General features: G+C 40.8%; 1 protein-coding gene across 1 annotated transcript in view; it reads right to left on the minus strand.

Annotated features, from left to right (window-relative positions):
- Susd6 (sushi domain containing 6) overlaps positions 1-23,412 on the minus strand; it is a 94,013-nt gene that overhangs the window by 42,502 nt on the left and 28,099 nt on the right. Inside the window, exon 2 of the mRNA XM_050158473.1 lies at positions 7,754-7,977. Within this exon, the coding sequence (XP_050014430.1) occupies positions 7,754-7,874 (121 nt within the window). The 5' untranslated portion in view covers positions 7,875-7,977. The remainder of the gene's footprint in view (positions 1-7,753; positions 7,978-23,412) is intronic.

Below are 23,412 nucleotides of genomic sequence, written 5' to 3' on the forward strand. Positions count from 1 at the left end.
TTTTAATGATTATAGTGCTTCTCTAAAACAGAAGGTGGGAGGTGAAGCCAAACAATAGCTAACCTCAGTGGCTCTCTAAGAGTTGCTACTGAGGGTATATACAGAGTCACCAATTCACATTTCTAAAAGAAGAAATTACAGGAATAATTCTCTTTTTAAAAAACGCTTTAATCTGAACCTTATCTTCTTGTGAGTTCGGATTTCCTTGTATTTAATTTGCTCAAGAGTTGGATGATCAAATGCTAAGGAAAGCAACCAATGAAGCTCTCATTCACATGACACCACGGAATAGACAGTCTTCTAAATACTGCTGTCCCTCTGAGTCCCAAAGGTAAACAACATGCAGGCCAAAGTCATGCCTATCTGACCACAGGCCAGGCACTCAGCCACAGCAACATAAATCACCTGGAGTGGGAAGCTGCTCACACCCTTTAGAGGCTTATACTCCTGAGTGACAAAGAAGAATGGAATCTTCCAGTAGGTAGGAAGTTCATCTAGAAACCTACTCACAATCATTAGAGACTCTGATTAACAACTGTTTTTTCCCCCTTTGGCACCCTGTAATCTTCTTTTGATGAAAAACATGGACAGGTAAGAAAAATAACCTCCAAATTAACAAGTTAGACCAGAGTGAAAGGATACCATTGTTGAACAGATGGAAGTTTGTATTTAATGAAGATTTTCAAACCAACTGAGATTCAGTCAGGCATTCAATTTGGTGGGCTCAGCTTTCATTTGTTAGAAAGACAGTACAAAGGTAGTACCATATACCTGAATGTTCTAAACATGACAAAATTAAGTCTGTGGAGTAATTTTTCAATGTCTTTTCATGACAACAGGATTCAACAAACCCAGCAATGACCAATCCAGCCTCCTACCACAATTCCTAAGTCTTTTTATAGTCACAGGTAATTACCCCATAGAGAGATTACATCACTTTTGTCAGTAGGGTTTGCAGCTGACAGGAAGATGTTTTAAGGATGTTTTTGGAACTACATCCTCATTTAGAAACACTTTGCTATGGCTTCCATTGTTCCTTTCCAAGAATAGAACTGCCTTGGCAAACCCTATGTCTAAACTGGAACCAAACAACCAAGAGCCATTGTGGATAAGAATACAACTTCAGAGGGAAACATGGTATCCCAGAGATGACTCTTGTATCCTTATCAGAATAAGTCTCTGAAGGCTGGTATAAACCTGTCAATTGGAAACCTAAGAAACGGGTCCAAGGACACCTACCATTCAGTACAGGTAGGCTGATGTCATGAGCAGAGTCAGACCAAACACAAATCCCAGCCAGGTCCACTATTTGCAATTATGTGTCCAAGTAAGCTACCCAGAATCCAACTCAGTTCATCTCTCACTCAATGTGGCACAGAAATGGTGTTCCTTATGTACTCCCATCTGCTGTCCTACCATCCCAGATAAGTGTACATTATCTCCCTCCAGGTCCTTCTGAGATGGGGAGGAAAGGCAAGGAGGTCTGTCAACATCTCTCTGGTACAGTAGTGCTCAGGGCCAAAGCCACATCCTATCACAGAGAACCTGGTTCTTAGCAATTTCCATCTTCAACAAAAACTAAGTACTTTCCTTTCTCACTCTGCTGTGTAGACATGCAGAGAGAGAGAGATGTTTTCCCCACTATCTTAAAACCGCACTGTGTGAACTGTGATGCTTAACATGGTCTTATGCATTATGGCAACATGGGGAATAGATGATCAGAAACAAAAAATACTGAGTTTGTCAGCAAATATTGTCAGGACAGAGAATGCAAAGCAAAACTTTTGATATGTCTCTCAGCAGGCCAGCTCAATTGAGATCATCAAACTGTGCAAATATGAGCTTTTGGGACGACAAAAGGGATTCCTCAAGTAATCAACCCTTTCTCACTGGTCAAATTTAACACCTGCTCCCAAATCTCTTCACTAGGACAAACACTGACTCTGAGTGTTCGGTTCCGTGTTTTCATGAGAGCAAAGGTGTCTTCACAAAGTCTCCTGTTCAGTGACTCAATGATAAGTCACATAACAACTCTGTTGTTATTTAGGAGTTACATCATGTTTAAATATCATGTGCCCTCCAATCATTTTCATTAGTCTATACAACACACCAACCTGATATTCCTAAAGACTGTTGTTTCTCTTTAGTAGCAGAATGAAGAGATCAAGCGATTTGCTCAAGGTTCTACTTCAGGTTTCTTCAGATTGAGCAGACAGAAAAAGCTCAGAGAGACTGCCCCACAGCTGGGTCCTAGTTCCTCTCTAGTCCAAGAAAGTTAAAGTAGCATATACAAACATTTTGTTTTTAATTCTGGTCTTCCCACAGCATGGTGGGACTGCAAAACAAGATATGCTTCTTCTGTCATACCTAAAAAGGGTTCTTCAATAATCTTCTGTTTAAGGAAAAAAAAAAAAACACAAAGGAAAATGTGGCCCTTGGTTAATGCTTCTCTAATACTTTTGCTAATATAATTCTAAATCCTGAGCTATAGATAAGAGTAACAACAGCTAGGTATGGTAACACACAGCCGCAATCCTAGCACTTGAGAAACAGAAGGGAAGATCACTAGTTCAAGGTCAGTCTGGCTACATAGTTGAGACTGTCTCAAAAAACATGGAGGAGGAGGAAGGGAAGAAAAAAAAATTAGACAAAAGGGCAGGCAGGCAGGATGGCTATGGAACTCAAGCCCCCAAATAATGTAATTTTACCCTAGAACTCTTAAGTGCCTCTCTACACATGATTCTTTTCTGTTTAACCTGAGATTAAAACCAAGACTGCACAGATGTTTATAATCAGGAGACTAGGCTTGCACGCCTTTGGGGGAGGTATTACCTATGAGCCAATGGATTCTCAGAGCCATGAATGTGACATGTGAGCATGTCTGTTATCTAGTAGGGCACACTGGTAACAAGGCCATATATTTTACTAACTCTCACTTTAAGCTATCTCTGAACTGGGTATTCAAGAACAGCTATAAAAAACAGGTAAGAAATCAAGAAGGAGGGGTCTGGAGGAGATGATTTAGTAAGTTAAGGTCACTTGCTATACAAGCTTAAGGACCTGAGGACCTGAACGAGAATCCCTAGCATCCACATAAAAAGCCTATAAAATGTGTGTCTATATTGTGGAGTGGAGCAAGGGGATCCTGAGAGCTCACTGACTGGCCAGCTAGTCAAAACAGCGCTCCTAGTTCAGTGAGAGGCTCTGTCTCAAGTCAGTTAGGAGGATGATGGAGGAAGACATCAGTTGTTTTGTTCTGGCCTCTTCATGCATATGTTCGGGTACAAAAATTTACAAATTCACATTCATTCTCACAAAACACGCACACAAAGGGGAAGCAGAGGCTCCTCCTGAAACTGCCTTTCTTTAGCTTCACAGTATCTGAATCTTGGTTTCCTCGTGAATATACTTGGCACACTGCTTATGGCAGTCACAGCCATGCAGGTGTGCTCTAGGTTTTTCAGGCCAAAAGGGCGGTTATCACCCTCCCCTAGAAGCCACTTCACAGAGGGAAACACCGGCAGCAACTTGGCACACTGGACCTTAGGAATGGTGAAGCCCCATCTATCTGTCTGCACTTGACTACCAGATAGTACACATTTTGAGGAATAAAAATGGTTTGAATGTTAGGATGGCAGGGGAGGAAGGAGTCTTTGTAATGGGGAGGGGTAAAAAAAAGTTTCAACTTTCCCATTCTAGTTCTAGTCTGGGCCCACATTATAAACAGATGGTTTCTCTACATTGAAGAATAATAATCCCTTTATCTAGCTACTCTGAAACCATGGGTGGGAAGTATGGAAGGTGTTGAGTAGAGGGAAAGTGGGGTAGGAAATGGAAGGAGGAAAGCATAGAGCCAATAAAAAGGAAGGTGGATTGGGAGAGATGGCTTTAATGAAACTAAAAGACTTCTGATATTCCACTACCAATATTGCTGCTTAACATGCTAGGGCAGCTTCCTGGGAGAAATTCTGGGAGAGGCAGGTTTCAGTAGTGTCCTAGGCACTGGTCCAGGTTCTGTCCCTGGCCCTACCATTAGCTGTTAAGACCTCAGGCAAATGTACCACCTCTGAAATCTAGCTGAGAAGTTAACCCTTCCTTCTAGCTCTGACAGCTGTCCCATTCAAGCATATACCTATTGAACACCATTTGTTATTGAGTATAAACTAACTGTGGCGGGGGCAGGGAATACAGAACTTTGAATAAAGGACCAAATCTTTTGTCTGTCTGATGCAGGGTCTCACTCTGAAGCCCAGGCTGGCCTTAAACTCATGGACAATCCTCCTGTCCAGTCTTCTAACTGTTGAAATTATAGGCAAAGAGCCAAATAATTCAGATTTGGTCTTTATTGTATCTATTTAATTCTTAATTTTAAAATAAATTTTAATTTTTAATATAAACCATTATAACATAAAAGTAGTCACAGAAAATATACTCAAAAATGAACATACCATGTTCCACTCAAATATTACTTATAGGCACTAAAATTTAAAGTTCATATACTTTCCACATGTCACAAAATATTACTTTTCTGCTTTTTTCAACAAGTTAAAAATATGGTTAGCATGCAGGTCATGCAAAGCAGGTAGCAAGCCAGGCATGGTGGGTGGTACATACCTGTAATCACAACACTAAGAAGTCAAAGAAAGGAGCTCAAGGCCAACCTGCATCATACCATTATATCAAGTTTTTCAGCCAAGCTCTGGCTATATAGCTGGAGGGGAGGGTTAGCATGGGGGCCATAGTTTGCTAGCTTCTGCTCTAGAGTCAAGAGCAGCAAGCAAGACAACTTTCCCACTGTATTTCTATACCTATCACTTTTAATGTTCCTTCTCATACAAACATGATCCCATATTATGGAGTCCTAATCATCAATAGTACTGAGTGATATACTGAGGTTCCTCATGGCTAGGAAGGAAAGGTATGACCTTTAGGGTGAAAAGGAAGGGAAACAGAAAAGAAAGAATGTGAATGCTAGGGAAAGCTATAATGGAACATGGAATCAATAACTGTTTCTCTCAACAATTCAGAAGAATGTTACTTACTAAAATAAGTAGTGAGCCTTCTCCATTATCAGTGTATGTGGGTAAAAGGGTAATAGAAATGATAAGTAACGGAAGAGCAAGCACTGAGTTACAAGAAGACCACAGCCACAAATAAGGCACCTCATCACCACTGAAGTCCCCTGTTGTGGGATAGTTGTACACTGTGTGAAGGTATAGTGCTGTGACTGGTTTAATAAAGAGCTGAATGGCCAATAGCTAGGCAGGAGATATAGGCGGGACTTCTGGGGACAGAAAGGACTCTGGGAGGAAGAAGAGTGAGTCAAGCTGTCAGTCAGAAACAGAGGAAGCAACATAAGCAGAGATAAATTTGAGACAGCTAGGTGGTTTTCAAACACTTCAGAGATCAACAGAATATGGCATTTAAGATGTTTTGGGCTGGAGTGATGGCTCAGAGGTTGAGAGCACTGACTCCTCTTCCAGAGGACCCAGGTTTAATTCCCAGTACCCACATGGCAGTTCACTACTGTCTGTAACTCCAGTTCCAGGATCACACAAATGGTGTACTGACATACACAAAATGATCATATAAATAAAATAAAATAAAATATTTTTTAAAAAGATGTTTTAATAACCTAAGACTTTTCATGACAATAAGACACATCTGCTCCTGGTAGCACCAATTTATTTTAAAAAAGGAGGATAGGCATTGAAGAAGCTCCATATGGAGTTTGCTTTTATTGTAGCCAAGTTAGCCACTGGGCAAAAACTACCCCTGCCTCAACTGCTGACAGTATGCTGGACAAACTGAACACAAAAAAGGGTGGCTGCTGAGCTTTGCAGTCCTTCAAAAAATCTCCTGCTTCACTAAAAAGTTTGTCAGATATTCTAGGCCTGTAGGACAAGGATGGATGCCCTTACGTTGCAGAGGAACCTTGGCCGACTGTCCAGGAAACCAGATATCTCTGTCATTTCTTAGTTTTGAAAATTGCTTGCTATGTATTTTCTGTTTAATCAGGTAACTGCCTCCTTCTCAGATCTTTTATGGGGTTAAAGACTAAATTGTTATAATTATAGTTTTCAGGAAAGAAACTCACAAAAGAGGTATAAAGTATGTAAGGTTGAAAGGCACAAAAGTTTAACCTGTTTATTTAAGAAAATGTTTTAAGGCCTAAAAAGATAGTTTTGGGCTGGCAATGCAAGTTAGGATAGAAAGTCAATTAGGTACAAAACTTTTGACTCACCAAGATAGGATAGATAATAAATTTCTCTGAATTTATCAAATATAGATAGACTGGACATTATAATGTCCAGTATTCTTAATTCTTAAAAAATGTATTCTTAATTAATAATTGTTCTTATTGTATATAGTTTTATTATGTTATAGTTAAAACCCTTCTTTTTTATTTAGACAAAAGGGGAAATGCTGTGGGATATTTGTACACTGTGTCACAATAAATTGTTGTGATTGGTTTAGTAAAGAGCTGAATGGCCAATAGCTAGACAGGAGGTATAGGTAGGACTTCTGGAGATAGAGGGGACTCTGGGAGGAAGAAGCGTGGAGTCACAGAGGAAGCAGCATGAGCAGTATGGAGATGAGGTAATGAGCCACATGACAGTAAGAGCTAGTGAGACAAGCCTAAGCTAAGGACGAGCTTTCATAATTAATAAGTATCCATGTCATTATTGACAGCCCAAAGAAAAATCTGACTATAGTCCCCTTCTAGATTAGCTTTGTGATAACTCTCCAGGGAATGTGTCCAAGAAAACTGCCATCTAGGTCTTTCTAAAGAACTCTGGCTGCGATTCTAATACTGATAAACATCAATGTTCTTATCAAGACTCACAGATACAGAGATGGTTTGGGCATATCATCCAATGGCCTGTGAAGTACATCCAATATGTACTTTTTGGAAAAAATGCTTGGTCTAGACACTACACAAAGTGAAGTGATAAGGGACTTTAGATTACTGTTAAAAACAAGGATCAACAAATTCAAAATGGCTCACTCCTGCATTTTCAGTCTCTCTTGGGAACATTCCAGCTTATTAGCATCAATTAGAAAACTCTCAGTCATCAAAGTATAGACTGAGGAGCTAGAAGTTAACATTCAAGGTCATAAGGTCAACTCCTTTGTTTAGCATGCAAAGAAACTGAGCTATGGGACAGTTAAGTGGCTTTGCCCAAAACTCAACCTTAGTGGTCAATTCACTAAGATACAGGATCTCAACTAAGTACTCGGTCTGAGAAAAGGCAAAGAAAAACAAGAAAAAAAAAACCCAAACAAATAAAAAGGGAGCATCCTTAAGTGTTTACTATGCAACATTGATTCCTTTACAATTCTTAGTGAGGTAGGTACTGTTATTAACACACTCTACAGCCGAGGAAGCTAGACATTCACAGTAACAGAGTGATTTGCTCAGGATCATAGACAGTAGGAATGAACTCTGAACACAGGCAATCTAACCACAGTCTGTTTCCTTCCCTGTATGTCATATGCCCCGGATTCTAGACCTCTTTCTTGCCTGAAGACAACAGCAGCTGGAAGGAAGGGAGATAATGTAATCACCAGCAGGTTCCCCCTCCTCTTTGTATTTGCTCATTAAGCTCCACAGAAAGGTCTCCAGAATAAAAAAAAAAAAAAAAAAAAAAAAAAAGAATATAAAAGTTCTTCCCAAACTGCCTGACAAAAGGCAAGTCCCCCACACCCCAGGCTCCTCCCACACACAGAAAGCAAGTCTGGACTTACTTACCAGAGGTTAATCCATCTCCAAGCAGGGTGCTAAGGATCACTAGCTGAAGAAACACTCCATGCCCCACGGAGGTCACAACAAATGCTGAGTTGCTCTTTGGTGCTATCCTGCCATGGCACATCTTTTATCCGTCCGATGTTTTTTATTTATTTGTTTGTTTTTTAAAAAGAAAGACTTTAAAATCCAGAAGTAAGAATCCTAAAGCCAGCCAGAAGTAGCTTCACCTATAACAAACAAACAGACAAAAAGACTTAAGTAAAGCGAAAATTTCAACCATAAGTTGGTTAGAAGCAAACACTCTGCAAGGAAGCCACAATCCCACACTGAGTTGGAAAAATTCTAGCAAATGAATCCTTACTGCCAAGAGAAGAGACAAGCACAGAAGTGGGTTTTCAGCTCCTCCTGGAGAGCTGCCAAAGCTTGCTGCCAGCTGTTGTCAAAATCTGGTCCAGGAGTCAGACCCTTGCAAAAAGTTCCAGCTCACCTGGACGTCACCTGCATGGCTAGCTAAATCAGTGCTGCTTCAGAGACTTCTTCCTGCTCTGCTAGGACCACTGACTTAAGAGCTCCAGCAGAAAGCAGCTGTTGACACAGAGCTGCTACGCCTGTGTCACTTGGCCTCAAAGCAACTTCAGCTAACCAAAAGGAAAAACAGAGTGAGCTCACGTCTTAAAGGAATAACTACACCGCCTAGAGAAGGAATGCAGCAGCAGGAGCCAAGGCCACAAAGGCCTAACCTGTTAGAGACTAAGGAGCCCCTGAGGACCTGACTCACAGCCATGAATCTCAAAACTATTCAAGGCTCAACCCACACACCTGTGACCTGACACCTGTGACCTGATACCTGTGACCAGAGGGGTGACATTTTATTGACTATCCTTGACAGTATGGGGAGGTAGAAGACAGACTGTAGTTGCTAACTGGCCCTTATCACCCAATTTGGTTCAGCTTGGCTTCTGAAGAGTAAAAAGTATTATTTAAAAAAAAAGAGAAAGAAAGGAAGGAAGGAAGTTAGGAGGGGGAGGGAAGGAAGAAGGGAGAGAGGGAAGGAAGGAGGGAGGGAAGAAACCAAGCCATGTGTGGTGGCATACACCTTTAATCCCAGCGTTGGAGAGGAATAGACACAGAAATCTTCGTGAATTTGAGATCAACCTAGTCTACACAAGGAGTTCCAGACCAACCAGGACTACACAGTGAGGCAGACCCTGTCTCAAACAAACAAATAAAATCAATCAATAGTCAAGAATTTAAGGATTATTTTCTAAATGTCTTTAGAGAAGATGTTGGGTTAATGACACGTTTATAAAGTGAGCCTACTTCAGTTTTGTTTTGTTTTCCAAGACAGGGTTTCTCTTTGTAGCCCGAGTTGTCCTTGAATTCATTTTGTATATAAGAATGACCTTGAATTCAGGGGTTCTTCTGCCTCAGCCCCCTGAGGGCTGGGATTAAAGGTGAAGCATAACCACCACCTGGCTATTCAGGTTATTTTTTTTTAAGTTCTATATATTCAACATAAAGCTATATAGACACAGATTAGCGGGCCTGCCATCTACAACCCCAATAAAGGACTCCCTGAGCCTTGACCAAATATGTTAACTAGACTCAACTTCAATATGTCTGAAGCCTTGACTCAAACCCATGTCTCTTCCCAGAGAAGACAACTTTAAGCAGCAAGATGAGTTCTCTCAATCTAAAAGACAACAGTTATAAAAATCTTTAGTAAACATTAGCCAGGGATTAGGAACAGAGCTAGCTACTGGGTTTCAACTCTTTCCCCCAGTAATTGTGACAATAGCATCTTTGGTCCTTAGCTTTTACTCACACTAACTTGAGTCTTTGAAGCCTATAGTCAGAGTGGAGTTCATGGAGAAGTCTGTATGTCTGTGCATGTGTGGATTCTGTTCACATTTGAATGGCTGTAATTAGAGTCAGAATGCCCAGCTATATTCAGATATTTGCTCTTCATGGGTCTTAACCCCAGGTACCTCTGTGAAATAGCACAGATATAAGGTTTAGATTCAGACAAAGTACCCAGTCCTATTTAAGTCCCCAACTGTCATTACTGTTATAGCCACTAATACGTCTTGAGCAAGAATCTTTAAGCTGCTTTTCTTTCAGGTGCAAAAAAAGGGGGAAGGGTGTTCAAAGTCAAAGATGTTAAAGGATATGCTCAGGGTTAGTTGACTAATAACAGTAGCCTTATGGTACTACTATTTCAGTACATCAACACTAGATAACCCTATGAGGCATTCTTTAGTCATCTCTTCAAAGAAACAACTGGGAACCATCAAGAATGCCAACTGCATGTGCCACATCACAGCACATGCACAGTACATATTTAAGTGGTGAATATATATATGGTAGTGCCTTTGGTATTCTGCACATGAGTATCAAGAGTCAAACAATACTACCCAGAGGAGCTAATGCTCGGCTGAGTCCTAAATGATGTGTAAGATATGGAGGTGGGGGCAGAGTTACCATATACAGGTGAATCAGAGTACTCCTGGTAGAGGTTCAGAGGAAGGCTAAGCCAAGGAGTTAAGTCTGTATGTCTCTGTAGGTAATAATGACAAGAATATTAAGTAGGGAAGTTATAAGAGTAAAGTCCTTTCTGTGATTTTATTATTTTAAAATTATGTATACATGTATGTATACACACACACCTCCTTGTAGAGGTCCAAGGAGGTCATAAGATGGTCTTAAATCCTCTGAAACTGGAGTTACACATACTTATTAGCTGCCTAATATGGCAGCTCCAGACCTCTGGAAGAAGTAAGGGTTCATCTCTCTAGCCTCAGGAAATCTTCTTTATTTTTAAGATCACTCTGGAAGGTATTTTAAAGAATTGGTGGAGACAGAAGATATTTGTTTTTTGTTGTTTTTTCAAGATAGGGTTTCTCTGTGTAGCCTTGGTTGTCCTGGAACTCAATTTGTAGACAAGGCTGGCCTTGAACTCACAGAAACCCACCTGCCTTTGCCTCCCAAGTGCTGGGATTAAAGTTGTGTGCCACCATCACCCGGTTGAGAGAAGATAGTCTTAACATTTTGTATTTTATATATAATGCCTTTGGAAGGCAACTGAATGATGTAGGTTCAAAACAGTATATATTCTCTGACCTATCGATTTTAATTCTAGATCTGTCCTCAGAACCACACATGTGCAATAAAATATACATTTGTAGGATACTCAGAACACTGTTTAGAAAGGGAAAAGACTGGGACAACCTGAAAGTTAAAAGGAGGTTGGTTAAATTAGTTATAGTAAACTCAATATTGTTCAGTTTCTTAAAACAGGGCATTACAATCCTTGTTAATATGAAATGAATTCTAAAATTAATGTGTGAAAAAGTTTGAATGCACACTTATATTTTAGTTTTTTAAGATGAAGTCTTTGTAGGCCAGATTGATGTTGACCTTGCTAGGTAGCCCAGGCTGGTTTCTAACCCTTCATTCAGCCTGTGCCTCAGCCTCCAAAGTGCTAGGATTACACAGGTATATACCACTCTACCTAAACCATACTTGGGTTTTTAAAAGGTGTATGTTAACACACGTAGCTAGATGTACCAAAAGTCCCTTAGGAATAAGGTATAAGAAACACTGCCTTGCTGGGTGGCGCATACCTTTAATCTCAGCACTTGGGAGGCAGAGACAGGAAATCCTGGTCTACAGAGCAAGTTCCAGGACAGCCAGAGCTACGCAGAGAATCCCTGTCTTGAACCCCCTGCCCCACTCAATAAAAAGGAAAATAAGAGAAAGAAACACTGTTTTTAGGAAGGGGAACTGAGTAGTTAAAAATCAGGAAGCAAAAATTAAAATAAAAAATTCTTGCCGGGCGATGGTGGTGCACACCTTTAATCCCAGCACTCGGGAGGCAGAGGCAGGCGGATCTCTGTGAGTTCGAGACCAGCCTGGTCTACAGAGCTAGTTCCAGGAAAGGCTCCAAAGCCACAGAGAAACCCTGTCTCGAAAAAAAAAAAATTCTTACTATACATTTACTAAATGTTTTTTCTCAATCTTCTTAAGCCCTGCATTTTGTACCCATATTAATTGTTCAAAAAGATAAATACAAATCAACTTAATATAGCAAGACTTTCCTGTCTAGGGAGCTTCTCCAGTAAGAGTCCCTTTCCTGACACTTCCTAACATGCTCATCCCCAGAACTGGCTCCTTGGAACCCTTTACTACTAGCTTGAACAGGCTAGTACCTACAGCTATTCATCTGCCTCACCTTGGTGGACTGAGTTCCTTGAAGGCAGAAACTGTAAATCACTCATTTTGGAATCTTTAAGAGCTAGTAAAGGCCCTGGCACTTGACAGGAGACTACAAATGTTTGTGAAACTCTTGAATATTGTGGGAGGAAATAAAAAGTGGGGAGGTAGAAGAGTACACGCTCCTGATTTGTTTTGTTACATCAACTGCTGGCTGCTCTCTTACTCCTTAAGCAGCTACCTGAACCAAGGGCCACCTAATCCTTGATCAACTACAGAAAGAATAGTGGAAGGGTGAATTTTTACAATCAATCAATAAAAAAGTAGGGGGACATAAACAGAATGTCATCAATGAGTATCTATGTAAAGAATGGTCAAGTTTACTGCTTCAGAAGTAAAACAGTCAACTCCCAAGATCCCAGAGTACCACCAGCTATAAGAAAATCCAGTAACTATGGAGAAAGGGCAATACAGTAAACCAAATCTAAATTAGGAATTATCTGCTTTAAACAGAAGTTTAAAAAGTCTTCAGTTGGGTATGGTTCTATATACCTATGATCTCAGAATTCAAGAGACTGAGACAGAACTGCTATAACTTCAAGGCCAACCTGGGTTATAGAATGAGATTCTGTTTCAAACACCACCAAACTGGGAGAGAAGGCATCACTTTTATTAGTAGTGTCACCACTAAAGTCATCCATACTCCCACAAATAACTTCCACCCATGCTTCTGCAGGCAATCCCAAACTCAAACTCAGTGGGTCAGGAGTGTGCATGTATATATACACATGAGAGAGAAAGAGACAGAGACAGAGAATATGAGAGAGAATTTTAGCACACACTTCCAAGTACAGTTATCACTAAGGAAAGCCAAGGCAGGAATTTACACAAGGAAGGAACCTGGAGACAAGAGCTAACGCAGAGGCCATGGAGGAACACTGCTTATTGGCTTGCTCCTTATGGCTAGATCAACCTGTTTCTTATAGGACCCAGGAGTGGCACCACCCAAATGAGCAGGTCATCCCACATCAATTATCAGTCAAGAAGATGTACCACATGCTTGCCCACAGACCAATCTGGAGGGGGCATTTTCTTAAGGTTTCTTCTTCCCAAATGCCTCTAATTTGGGTTGGGTCAACATAAAACAAGCCAGCACAGTATCATTATCCCTAGAGAAAAATTAGGACTTAAAATGTTCAAAAAGGGGGAATGATTCATTTGCACATTAGTATTCTTTTGGTATGTTACTGACCATGGGATTAATTAATCTATTTATTTTTGAGACAGGGCTTCCTTCCCTGTGTAGCTCATGATATCTTTGAATTTACAGACATCTTCCTGCCTTTGCCCACCGAGAACTAGAATTTGGAATTACAAGTGTGCACCATAGTGTTACCTGACTACATCTCTACTTTTTTAAAAAGATCTATTTTTATTATTTTTAATTATGTATACTTGTGTGTCTATAGGAAGTACATGCAGGTGCATGCATGTGCCATGAGGGTCAGAAACTTTGGGTCCCTTTTAGTTAAGAGTTTTAGATAACTGTAAGCTGCCTAATGTGGATACTAGGAATTGAATTGGTTCCCCTTGGAAGAGCAATTTGGGCTCTTAATCACTGAATCATCTCCAGTCTTATATCGTCTATTTAAAAAACAAAACTAGGGCTGGAGAGATGGCTCAGAGGCTAAGAGCACTGATTACTCTTCCAGAGGTCCAGAGTTCAATTCCTACCAAGCACATGGTGACTCACAACCATCTGTAATAAGATCTGGTGCCCTCCTCTGGCCTACAGGCATACATGCAGACAGAACACTGTATACATAATAAATAAATCTTTAAAAATAAAATAAAAAACTAAAACATGCAATATGATTGAAAAGAAATAACTACAACTAAGCCTCAGTTTTCAAAGCCAGCACTCATCCATCCTCACAGGAATGTAACAACTGAAATTATAGGTGAGCAGAGGTGAAGAACCTGAGCCTACTTGTATGCCATACTTCTGTCACCAGGCAGCAAGGCTTTCTGGCTTCTATTTCCATTTCTAAGAATGATTCTCAGGTTTTATTTCAGCCATAGAATTCTCTTCTATTGCTTCTACATTTCTCTTCATGAAACCCAAGTCTTCCTCAAGTAGTGCTTTCCCCTCCAAAACACAGGGCAGGAAAAGACATGGAAAACCTGTATTCATTATTCTGGTTTCCGTTCTTGGAAACCCAGCTGCTGTCACGAAAAAGGGCAGTAGCAACAAGTTCAATGAGCTATAGATGGTTAGCCCCATAAGAACAAGGTGTTAACTCTTCACATCTGTGAACTAACAACAATAAAACCCAGCGGACTGTATCCTGCTGAATGTAATGAGCACTCATTTCTGCTGCTAAGCTTCCATACTGCCCCTAAGCTATGATTTTAACTTTGGGGTGTCACTCTCATCTCCTCGTTTCTTCCTTCATAAAGTGGGAAAGGGGTATTGCTTGCTTTGATTATCTCTACGCTCTGATGAAGCTCAGTCAACGCCCCCCCCCCCAAAAAAAAAGAGGAAAAAAAATCTGTAAACTAGATCTGGGGCTTCTGTGCAATCTTAGCCAGAACCTGCAAACTTGAGCCCAAAGTTCGTTAAGGCTTACTTGCTTGCTGTTACCATAAATGCTTCCAGGTTAATAACACTGCTTGCTAAAAAGGTTAAAGGTGCCCTAGAGTCATCTTCAAAACTAGTTCAATGCTTGAGAAAGCAGCAACCATGAAATAGTATGCGCCTTATTCTCTAGGCAGCCGGGCACACATCTTTGTCCATTTGCCCAGATGCCTTGAAGAATACCCCTGGGGAGAACGCCACAGTTTTTTTGGGGGGGGATTATGTTACATTGAGCTCTCCTCTCTGGAGTCAAAAGGGCCTGACTCAGTAGGCCTTGACTCCCATTAGTAGAAGGCCAGTCAGCTTCAGTTCACATATAATTTTTAGGACAAATTTTTCAATAAACTATGAATCATTTGGCCATTAATCAGGAAAGGGAACAGGGAAGAGAACAAATTTGCAGCCTTTTCTTGTCTCAGACTAACATGAAAAGGAATGGAGGGAGTGTAAGAGAGTCTAGAACAACAACCACCTACAACAATCCTCTCCCTGCCACATGATGAGAAAGGACAAAGACCATTTCCTGAAGTACAAACAGAATAAAGCAGTTGATTGCATTAAATAATGTAATGATAAGAAGTTCAGAGTTCCCAGAGGAGATCAAAGTGACTCCCCTTCCTTAGCTCTCACCTTCCAGAAGGGATTGCATTGTTCCCCCTTTCAATCCCATTCACCTTGAAATCATCAAAACCTCCTACCACACCTACAAACAATAGAGGTTTTTCTGATGCCTCCTGTGGATCTTTCCGGTCACTAACTTCTGCTTCCACTCAGCCACTCACACTTCAGTGCTTCAACTACCACAATGCCCTCTGCTGGGATCTGAGGAACATTTGGCATTTCAAGGCAGGTAGGGAAAGAAAGCAGTGGAGAGGGGAAGGTGAGGCAAGATAACACAGGCTGGCCTTGAATTTGTGATCTTACAGCCTCAACCTCCCGACTGTTGGGATTATAGCTGTGCGCCACCATTCCTAGCTAAAAACAAACTTTTGTTGAAATTTAATTTTCTCCTAATTACAAAAATTACCCTCAGATTTCCTCTTAAGCCACCTAAAAGTTACTGGAACATGCCAGATTTCTTGAATTGCTTTCATATTTCTTATACCCCTGTGCTGCTCCAGAAGAATTGCTGTTGATACACGCAGGGCATCACACTTTCTCCCAAGATCAGACACACTAACTACCATATCCTCCTTCAATCCTCTCTTTTGGTCTCCAACACTTCTCTTCTAGGACCTAGCAACAGTTTGACTACAGCAGGAACCTGACATAGGAGACAGCTAGGTCCAGCTTCAGCATTAGGCAGTGGCTTGACATCAAGCAAGCCATCCAGTCTTCCCAGAGCACAGGGATGGACCTGGATGGTTCCCAAGGCCCTTTTAGGTCTAAGGAATTCAAAGTCTTCTAGAAGGGACCCAAAAGTATTTCCTCTGAAAAATTAAATCAACAAAAGTTCTAGCTAAAAGGAAGAAATGTTAAATTTATCCTAGTAGTCCAAACCCAAACTCCAGCATCTATCTTCCTCTGCATTGCAGTAAACTCAAGAGTTTAATCAATCCACCAGCACATTTGTACCCACTACCTAGTACACAGTGTTCCCAAAGTGCTTTCCAAAAATAACAAACACCTAACAATGAGAGAGAGAGAGAGAAAAAAAAAAAAAAAAAAAAACAAATCAAACCAAACCAAACCACCCCAAGCCTCTACACACAAGGAACACTGGAGCACTGCAGGAGCCTGGAGAGGTGAGAGGAAAGCACACGAGAAAAGCGCAGAAGAGAAGAACAAAGCAAAACTGACTCCGACAGGAAAATAAGGAGCGCAAGGAACTCAGCCATATAGATTTCTAATCTGTTGTCAGGAAGTCACTTTTTTTTTGGGAAGAGCTTTACCGCGGTCTGACAGGCTAACCTATGACAAAAAATTCACTTCCTGTGCTTCTATTTCCTTATCAATGACTGGAAAACTGTTCAGCTAAGTGTCTCTCACGAACAGTATAGACCAGGCCAGAATCTTTGGTCTATTTGGTCTGAATTAATTCGGTGGTCTAGGGAACGTCATTTTTGGTTCCCATCTGCAAACTGGATAACACTGATACTATTGGACTAGGTGAGGTGGGAAAAAAAAATACACGCTATAGGATGGATCTGAAACTGCAGACTTCAGATTATGATGGTGAGGGCCCTTTCTTTTATCATGCTATGGCTGATACCCACTCGACTCCCAAAGGGCAGCCTTTGTATGTGGTTTAGAAACATCCTGAAATCAGGCTCAATACACAAGGTCAATTCAGATTTTAAAAAAATAAACAAACAAAATGAAAAACAGCCAATGCGTTAAAAAGAGCCTTCCTCAACTTTAAATAAGGCTCTGTCCAAATTTCAAAATATTTTTAAAGGTTTTTCTCTAAGCACTACTGCTTCATGAAAAATTAAATACCCATTTGCCTGAAGAATGCCCTGCTCATTTGTTTTCCAAATAAAATGCCATGTTCAATTTTATCTTTGAACTCGTATTCTCCCGTCTCTGCCTCCTGAGTCAATTCTATCTTGAGACAACCATGTATATCCCTCTCCTTGAAGCCATACAGAAACAGGTTTCTCTCTCACAAGCTGCATTTACCACAGGTAATCATTGCATAAAATGGGGAGAAGAGGCATATCAACAAGTTTTGACTAGGTAGCAAAACATACTTGACAGAAACAGCAGAGATTGGTTTCTAGGCCCCAGAGATAGACCTTTTATGTCATCACACTCTCTTCATGATTCACAGCAGAGCTGAGAGGAACAGGCTCCAATACTCACTTTGGAAAAAAAAAAAAAAAGGTCAAGAAGGGCTCTGTGTTTCCAGGGGCAGGGACTGACTATATTGCAATTCAGCAAATCTTTACTAGCTGTGTTCTATGCAAGGTTTGGTTAATTATAGAGACCATATACAGTATCTTATTCTCAAGGAATTCACAATATTCTCGAGAAGTACATGTTTATCTATAACACCCAAATTGTTACTAGGACCCAAAAGAAAAAAGTATTTTATAGTGTTAAAAGAAAACAAAGGAAGGCCGGGCGATGGTGGCACACGCCTTTAATCCCAGCACTCGGGAGGCAGAGACAGGCGGATCTCTGTGAGTTCGAGACCAGCCTGGTCTACAGAGCTAGTTCCAGGACAGGCTCCAAAGCCACAGAGAAACCCTGTCTCGAAAAACCAAAAAAAAAAAAAAAAAAAAAAAAAAAAAAAAAAGGAGTTTAAGAACAAAGACTTTTGATGTGTGTATTGTGTATGTACCCTACTCTCAAGTACATACTGGTGGTCACACTTCTGGGACAATCTTTGCATACAGAAACTACTTACTTGCATCAATCAAAAACAAACAAACAAAATACCAAACAACAACAACAAAAATTAAGACAAAACAGAAGACTAAGTCATTCAAAAGGATGAAGAGAGGTGCAATCCATTTTGTCTGCCTGGAATCACAAAATGCTTCTGTCTGTAAGAAGAAATAAATACCTATCTATATATGTCACTGGAGAGGAAATTTAGGAGCCAGACTTTAGTGTTCAAAGTAGTTATAGCTGTGCAGGAAACACCTCCTCCACGTCAAAAATAGCAACCCCAAAGGAAAAGGCTGTTGCAGTTGTGTTTACTTTTTACCATCTACGAGGATGGCTTTCCAAAGGCCCTCAAGTGGAATGATATAAACAGGTCTGTGTCACTTCCTGGTTCTCAGGCCTTCTGCTACATTCCCAGTCTGTCTGGAAGGCTGCCTATTTAAAAATAAAACTTTAAAAGCTCACGAAAAACTCCAAACTTAAACCATCCTTCCCTCTATTTCAGTCAATTTCACTGAAATTAAATGGATAGAGAGCAAGAAAGGAGACAAAATTGATGTGGGAGTGTCATATATCAATCTGTTGATTTCATTGGTTAAGTTATAATAAACCAACTGCTTGGCCTCAGCTTAGAACATAGATGGGAGGAGTAAACAGAATAGAATTCTGGGCGGAAGAGGAAGTGAGGTCAGACTCTGCTCTGCTCCCGGAGAGACCTGACAGCTCTGCTGGAGCAGAGACACCATGCTCAGCTCTCCCAGGCAGATGCACGCAATGAAGCTCCTCCAATCCCGGATGGAGGTAGGCTAGAATCTTCCCAGTAAGCGCACCTTGGGGTGCTTACACACATCATTAGAAATGGGCTAGTCCAGGTGCGAGAATTAGCCTGTAAGGGCTAGAGTTCATGGGCCAAGCAGTTCTTAAATGAATACAGTTTGTGTGTTGTTATTTCGGGCGTGAGCTAGCCAAGCGGCCGAGGTGTTGGGGACGCAGCCCCGCCGCCGCTCCTCTTATTTCAACAGATGGCGCCCAACGTGGGGCTAACTGAATCTACAAAAAGCCTGAGAAAGCTTGGGAAAGAATGGAATGAAGCATGTTTTCTTGGTAGCAGAAATTTCTTGGGTCTGCTCCGCTTGCTAGAGGCAAGCAAGCGCTCTCATCTAAGAGAGGCTTCCTGACTCAGCTTCAGCTGCAAAACCCTGCAGCTCATTAAGAGGTCCTGCCACGAAACACTTAAATGGTGTTGATGAAAAGCTGAACGCATGCTTTTCTGTTTTCAGCCGTAGCAGGAAAAAGGCTATGCCGTTTAAAAATGCTGGCTTTCTGGGCCATCCTGCCAGGGCAAACTCTGACTGTTTGAGACAGGAGGGCTGGCTACAGAGAGAGGACTTGAGTGTTGTATGTTGTAGCTCGCTGGCTGGCAGGGTCCTTAAAACGCCATAGAATTGTGGCTATAAACATGGCTACAGCCAGTACCTCAGCCATGAGGCTGAAAAGCTTAGGAATGGACTGGATCTAGCTGACAAGGCCAGGGCTTTAATCCTACTCATATTGCTCAGTAATTTAAAGGCTCGTATGGTCAGAAAAAGAGAGATATACAATAAAGAGATTCAAAGAAAAAGAAAATGTTTAAATGATTTACAATGTTAAAAATGTATGCAGACTAAAAGTTAAAATTCTTAAAGAAAAAAAAAGTAAGAAAAAGAGAAGTGATATGTGGTAGTATACGCCTTTAATCCCAACGCTTGGGAGGCAGAGGGAGATTGACCTCTGTGACTTCAAGGTGTGGTAGCACACGCCTTTAATCCCAGTGCCTAGAAGGCAGAGACAAACAGATCTCTGTGAGTTCAAGGTGTGGTAGCAAACACCTTTAATCCCAATGCCTGGGAGGTAGAGACAGGCAGATCTCTGAGAGTTCAAGGAGAGCCTGGTCTAGACAGAGTTATTCCAGGACAAAGATACGGAGAATATACAATAAAAGTAAAAATAAACAAAATAGAGGTTAAAATAAAGCGTACAAAGATGGAAAATACACAGAGAATCTTGATACTGTATGCTATTATGCTCTCTTTGAATTGTTTGAATGCTGAGGAAGGAGCAACAAATGCTAAAAGATATTTGCTTATAAATGCTGCTGAACTAATCCAACATAGAGATTTTGATGCCTTGACTTTAAAATTTGGATCTAAGGACATGATGCTTTCGAAAGGAGTTTCCTATTTTGTTTCCACAGAGGATGAGACCCTGTTCATTTCTTCTATTCCGATATGGTATGATGGACCACGCCCTCCTGAACGGTTGCTGTGAATACCTTCAGAAAATTGCTTGGCTTAACTGCCAACTGAGATGAAACTAGCACACAGGTTATACCATGAAAGACCTAATTAACGACGCCCCCATTCAGCAGGAAGCAGTTTGGAGAGAAATAACTGCGCCCATGTTCCCAAATATGGTTTATAAACGTTCTTTTACATTTAAAGGGGGATATGATATAGATATGAATAATTTGCATTAGTATAGATTTTGCTTTATTGATAGAGATTTAAGGTCAATTTTGAATGTATATAGGTTGTTAATGAATAATCATTAATAGTAGTTAAGCTTGTAGTTATGTTAGTTAAGATTTTCTAGATATGCATAGATATATTTTAGATAGGCATTCTTCATATCTTTCAAAGGCTAGAGAATATGGCATTTTACATGTTTTAATAACTTAGGACTTTTCATGACAATGAGACACTCTGCTCCTGGCAGCACCAATCTACTTCAAGAGGAAGATGGGCATCGAAGAGGATCCTTATGGAGTTTGATAGCCATTTGGGCAAGAAACTGCTCTTGCCTGGACTATTGCATAAACTGGACACAGAGAACCCGCAGAGAGAGGACTGCTGAACTTGCCTAAAGGTGAGATGATCTTTCGGGGTTCCTGATTCATGAAAGAGTCTGCAAGACATTCTTCAGGACAAGCAGATAGAGACTGCCTTTGAAATTTCCTGCTTTGTGAAAATGTCTGCTGGAAACTATGGGCCTGTAGGCCGAAGATGGATGCCCCAATGGTACAGAGGAACTATGGGTGACTGTCCAGGCAGCGAGATGTCTCTGTCATTTCTAGAGCTTTGGATGTTAAGTTAAAGCCTTCTTTTTTTTTTTGTTTAAACAGAAAAAGGGGAAGTGATGTGGGAGTGTCATATATCAATCTGTTGATTTCATTGGTTAAGTTATAATAAACCAACTGCTTGGCCTCAGCTTAGAACATAGATGGGAGGAGTAAACAGAATAGAATTCTGGGCGGAAGAGAAAGTGAGGTCAGACTCTGCTCTGCTCCCGGAGAGACCTGACAGCTCTGCTGGAGCAGAGACACCATGCTCAGCTCTCCCAGGCAGATGCACGCAATGAAGCTCCTCCAATCCCGGATGGAGGTAGGCTAGAATCTTCCCAGTAAGCGCACCTTGGGGTGCTTACACACATCATTAGAAATGGGCTAGTCCAGGTGCGAGAATTAGCCTGTAAGGGCTAGAGTTCATGGGCCAAGCAGTTCTTTAAATGAATACAGCTTGTGTGTTGTTATTTCGGGCATAAGCTAGCCAAGCGGCCGGGGTGTTGGGGACGCAGCCCTGCCGCAGCTCTTATTTCAACACAAAATAATCACAGAGAAGGAATCTTTAGTTCAAAACAAAACAAAAAATGTGCTCAATGGAAGTCAAGAGACTTGGGTTCTACTTATGTGTCACCTCTAACTGAAAAAACTCACCTTAAGCAAACACAAGAGGTGCTTCAGCCGTCATAACGCCAAGGTCTGAATAATTCAACTTAACTGAGCCTCAGTTTTTATATGCATACCTATTTTGCGGGGCTTTTCTAAGTACTATGCAGAAGTAGCAACACTCAGGTCAAATAAGACTCTGAGTCTGAATGAATACTCTCCATCTTACATGAGTCCAGCAAGCCTCCTAAGAAAACCACGGTTCTTCCCGTTCTCTCCCTCACAAACTACCCAGACTTCTTGTGAACTACCAAGGGTAGACGGTCAGGTCCAAGTAAAAACAAGAAACAGAAACTTGCCAACTGTTCCTTCCTGTTGATTAGTCCCATGCCACTGTCCCAATGACTGCATGACATCTAACTGTATAAAATCTTTCACCAAAAATGATCCAATATGTTCTAGTTCCAATCAAAATCTTATTTCAAGTTCTCTCTAGGTAGGGTCTTCATTCAGGAACAGAGATAGAATCTCATTAATCTACATTAAGGGACAGTCCCTAAAATATTTAGATGGAGACTTCAAAAGTAACCTTGAATTTGTCAAACCAGGTAAAGACACCAAAAAAAGTTGGCCACAGTATATGAAAAGTAAAGAGGATCACAAGCTCAATGCTAATCTGGGCTACAAGATACATAACAAGTTCCTGTCAAAAACAAAACGAAACAAAAAAACAACTTTGAAAAGATCAGTAGTGTCCTTGAAGACAGTAAGTTGGTAAATGGCTCAGTGGGTAAAGGTGCTTTTGTTGCACAAGGCTGAGTTTGATCCTGAGGAAAGAAGGAAAATCAACTTCAGAGTTGGCATCCTCTGACGTTGGTTCACTCACATGACATAAGAATGTATGCACACACGCCATATACATACGCACAAAAAAAAAATTTAAAATGTAGCGGTAAGAATAAAGGGGTAGATAAGATCAAAATATATTGTATGAAATTCTCAAAGATTAAAAATATATTTAAAATGTATAAGAAAAAGAGAGACTAGGATAAACACACAGTCCAACGAAAGAGGATCTTAAATTACTGGAGATAATGTTTAATTCTCCAGACATGGTTTCTGAATTCATTCCTAACATACTTTCCTAAAGAACTTATGGAGTTTATTGAACACACACCGAGCACCTTCAAGTACTGGATTCCATGAGGGTGCAAGGGGTAAAAGCATGTCTTTTTTTTTTTTAACTTTCTTTTCATTTATTCTTTGTGTTGTTCACATCATGCATCCCAATCCTACTCATCTCCTGTCCCTCGCATCCCCCCTCTGACCCAATAAAATTTATGAGAAAAAGGGCCAGGTGGCAGTGGTGCATGACTTTAATCCCAGCACTTGGGAGGCAGAGGCAGGCAGATCTCTGTATGAGGCTAGCCTGGTCTACAAATTGAATTACAGGACAGGCTCCAAAGCTACACAGAGAAACCCTATCTTGAAAAACCAATGAACCAAACAAACAAATAAATAAATTTTTTTTTTAAAAAAAGGAAAAGAAGGAAGGGGAAATCTTGTCAAGGAAGCTACGGTGTGACTTTGTGAGTCACACAGTAAACTCCTTTATCCATACATCTTTACAAGCAGGTATTCATCACAAAGAATCACTGGTCTGGTTCGAGGTCCCTGGTCTCTGCCACACCATTGACACTGGGCCCTCCAGTAGGACTCTTCCTTCTGGACATCCCGCTACTCCTCTGTGTCATGGAGATCCTGCAGCCCTGGGTC

This window comes from Alexandromys fortis, unplaced genomic scaffold, assembly GCF_014885135.2.
Source record: "Alexandromys fortis isolate MF-2015 unplaced genomic scaffold, M_Fortis_MF-2015_v1.1 scaffold_99, whole genome shotgun sequence".
NCBI classification, from domain to species: Eukaryota; Metazoa; Chordata; class Mammalia; order Rodentia; family Cricetidae; genus Alexandromys; species Alexandromys fortis.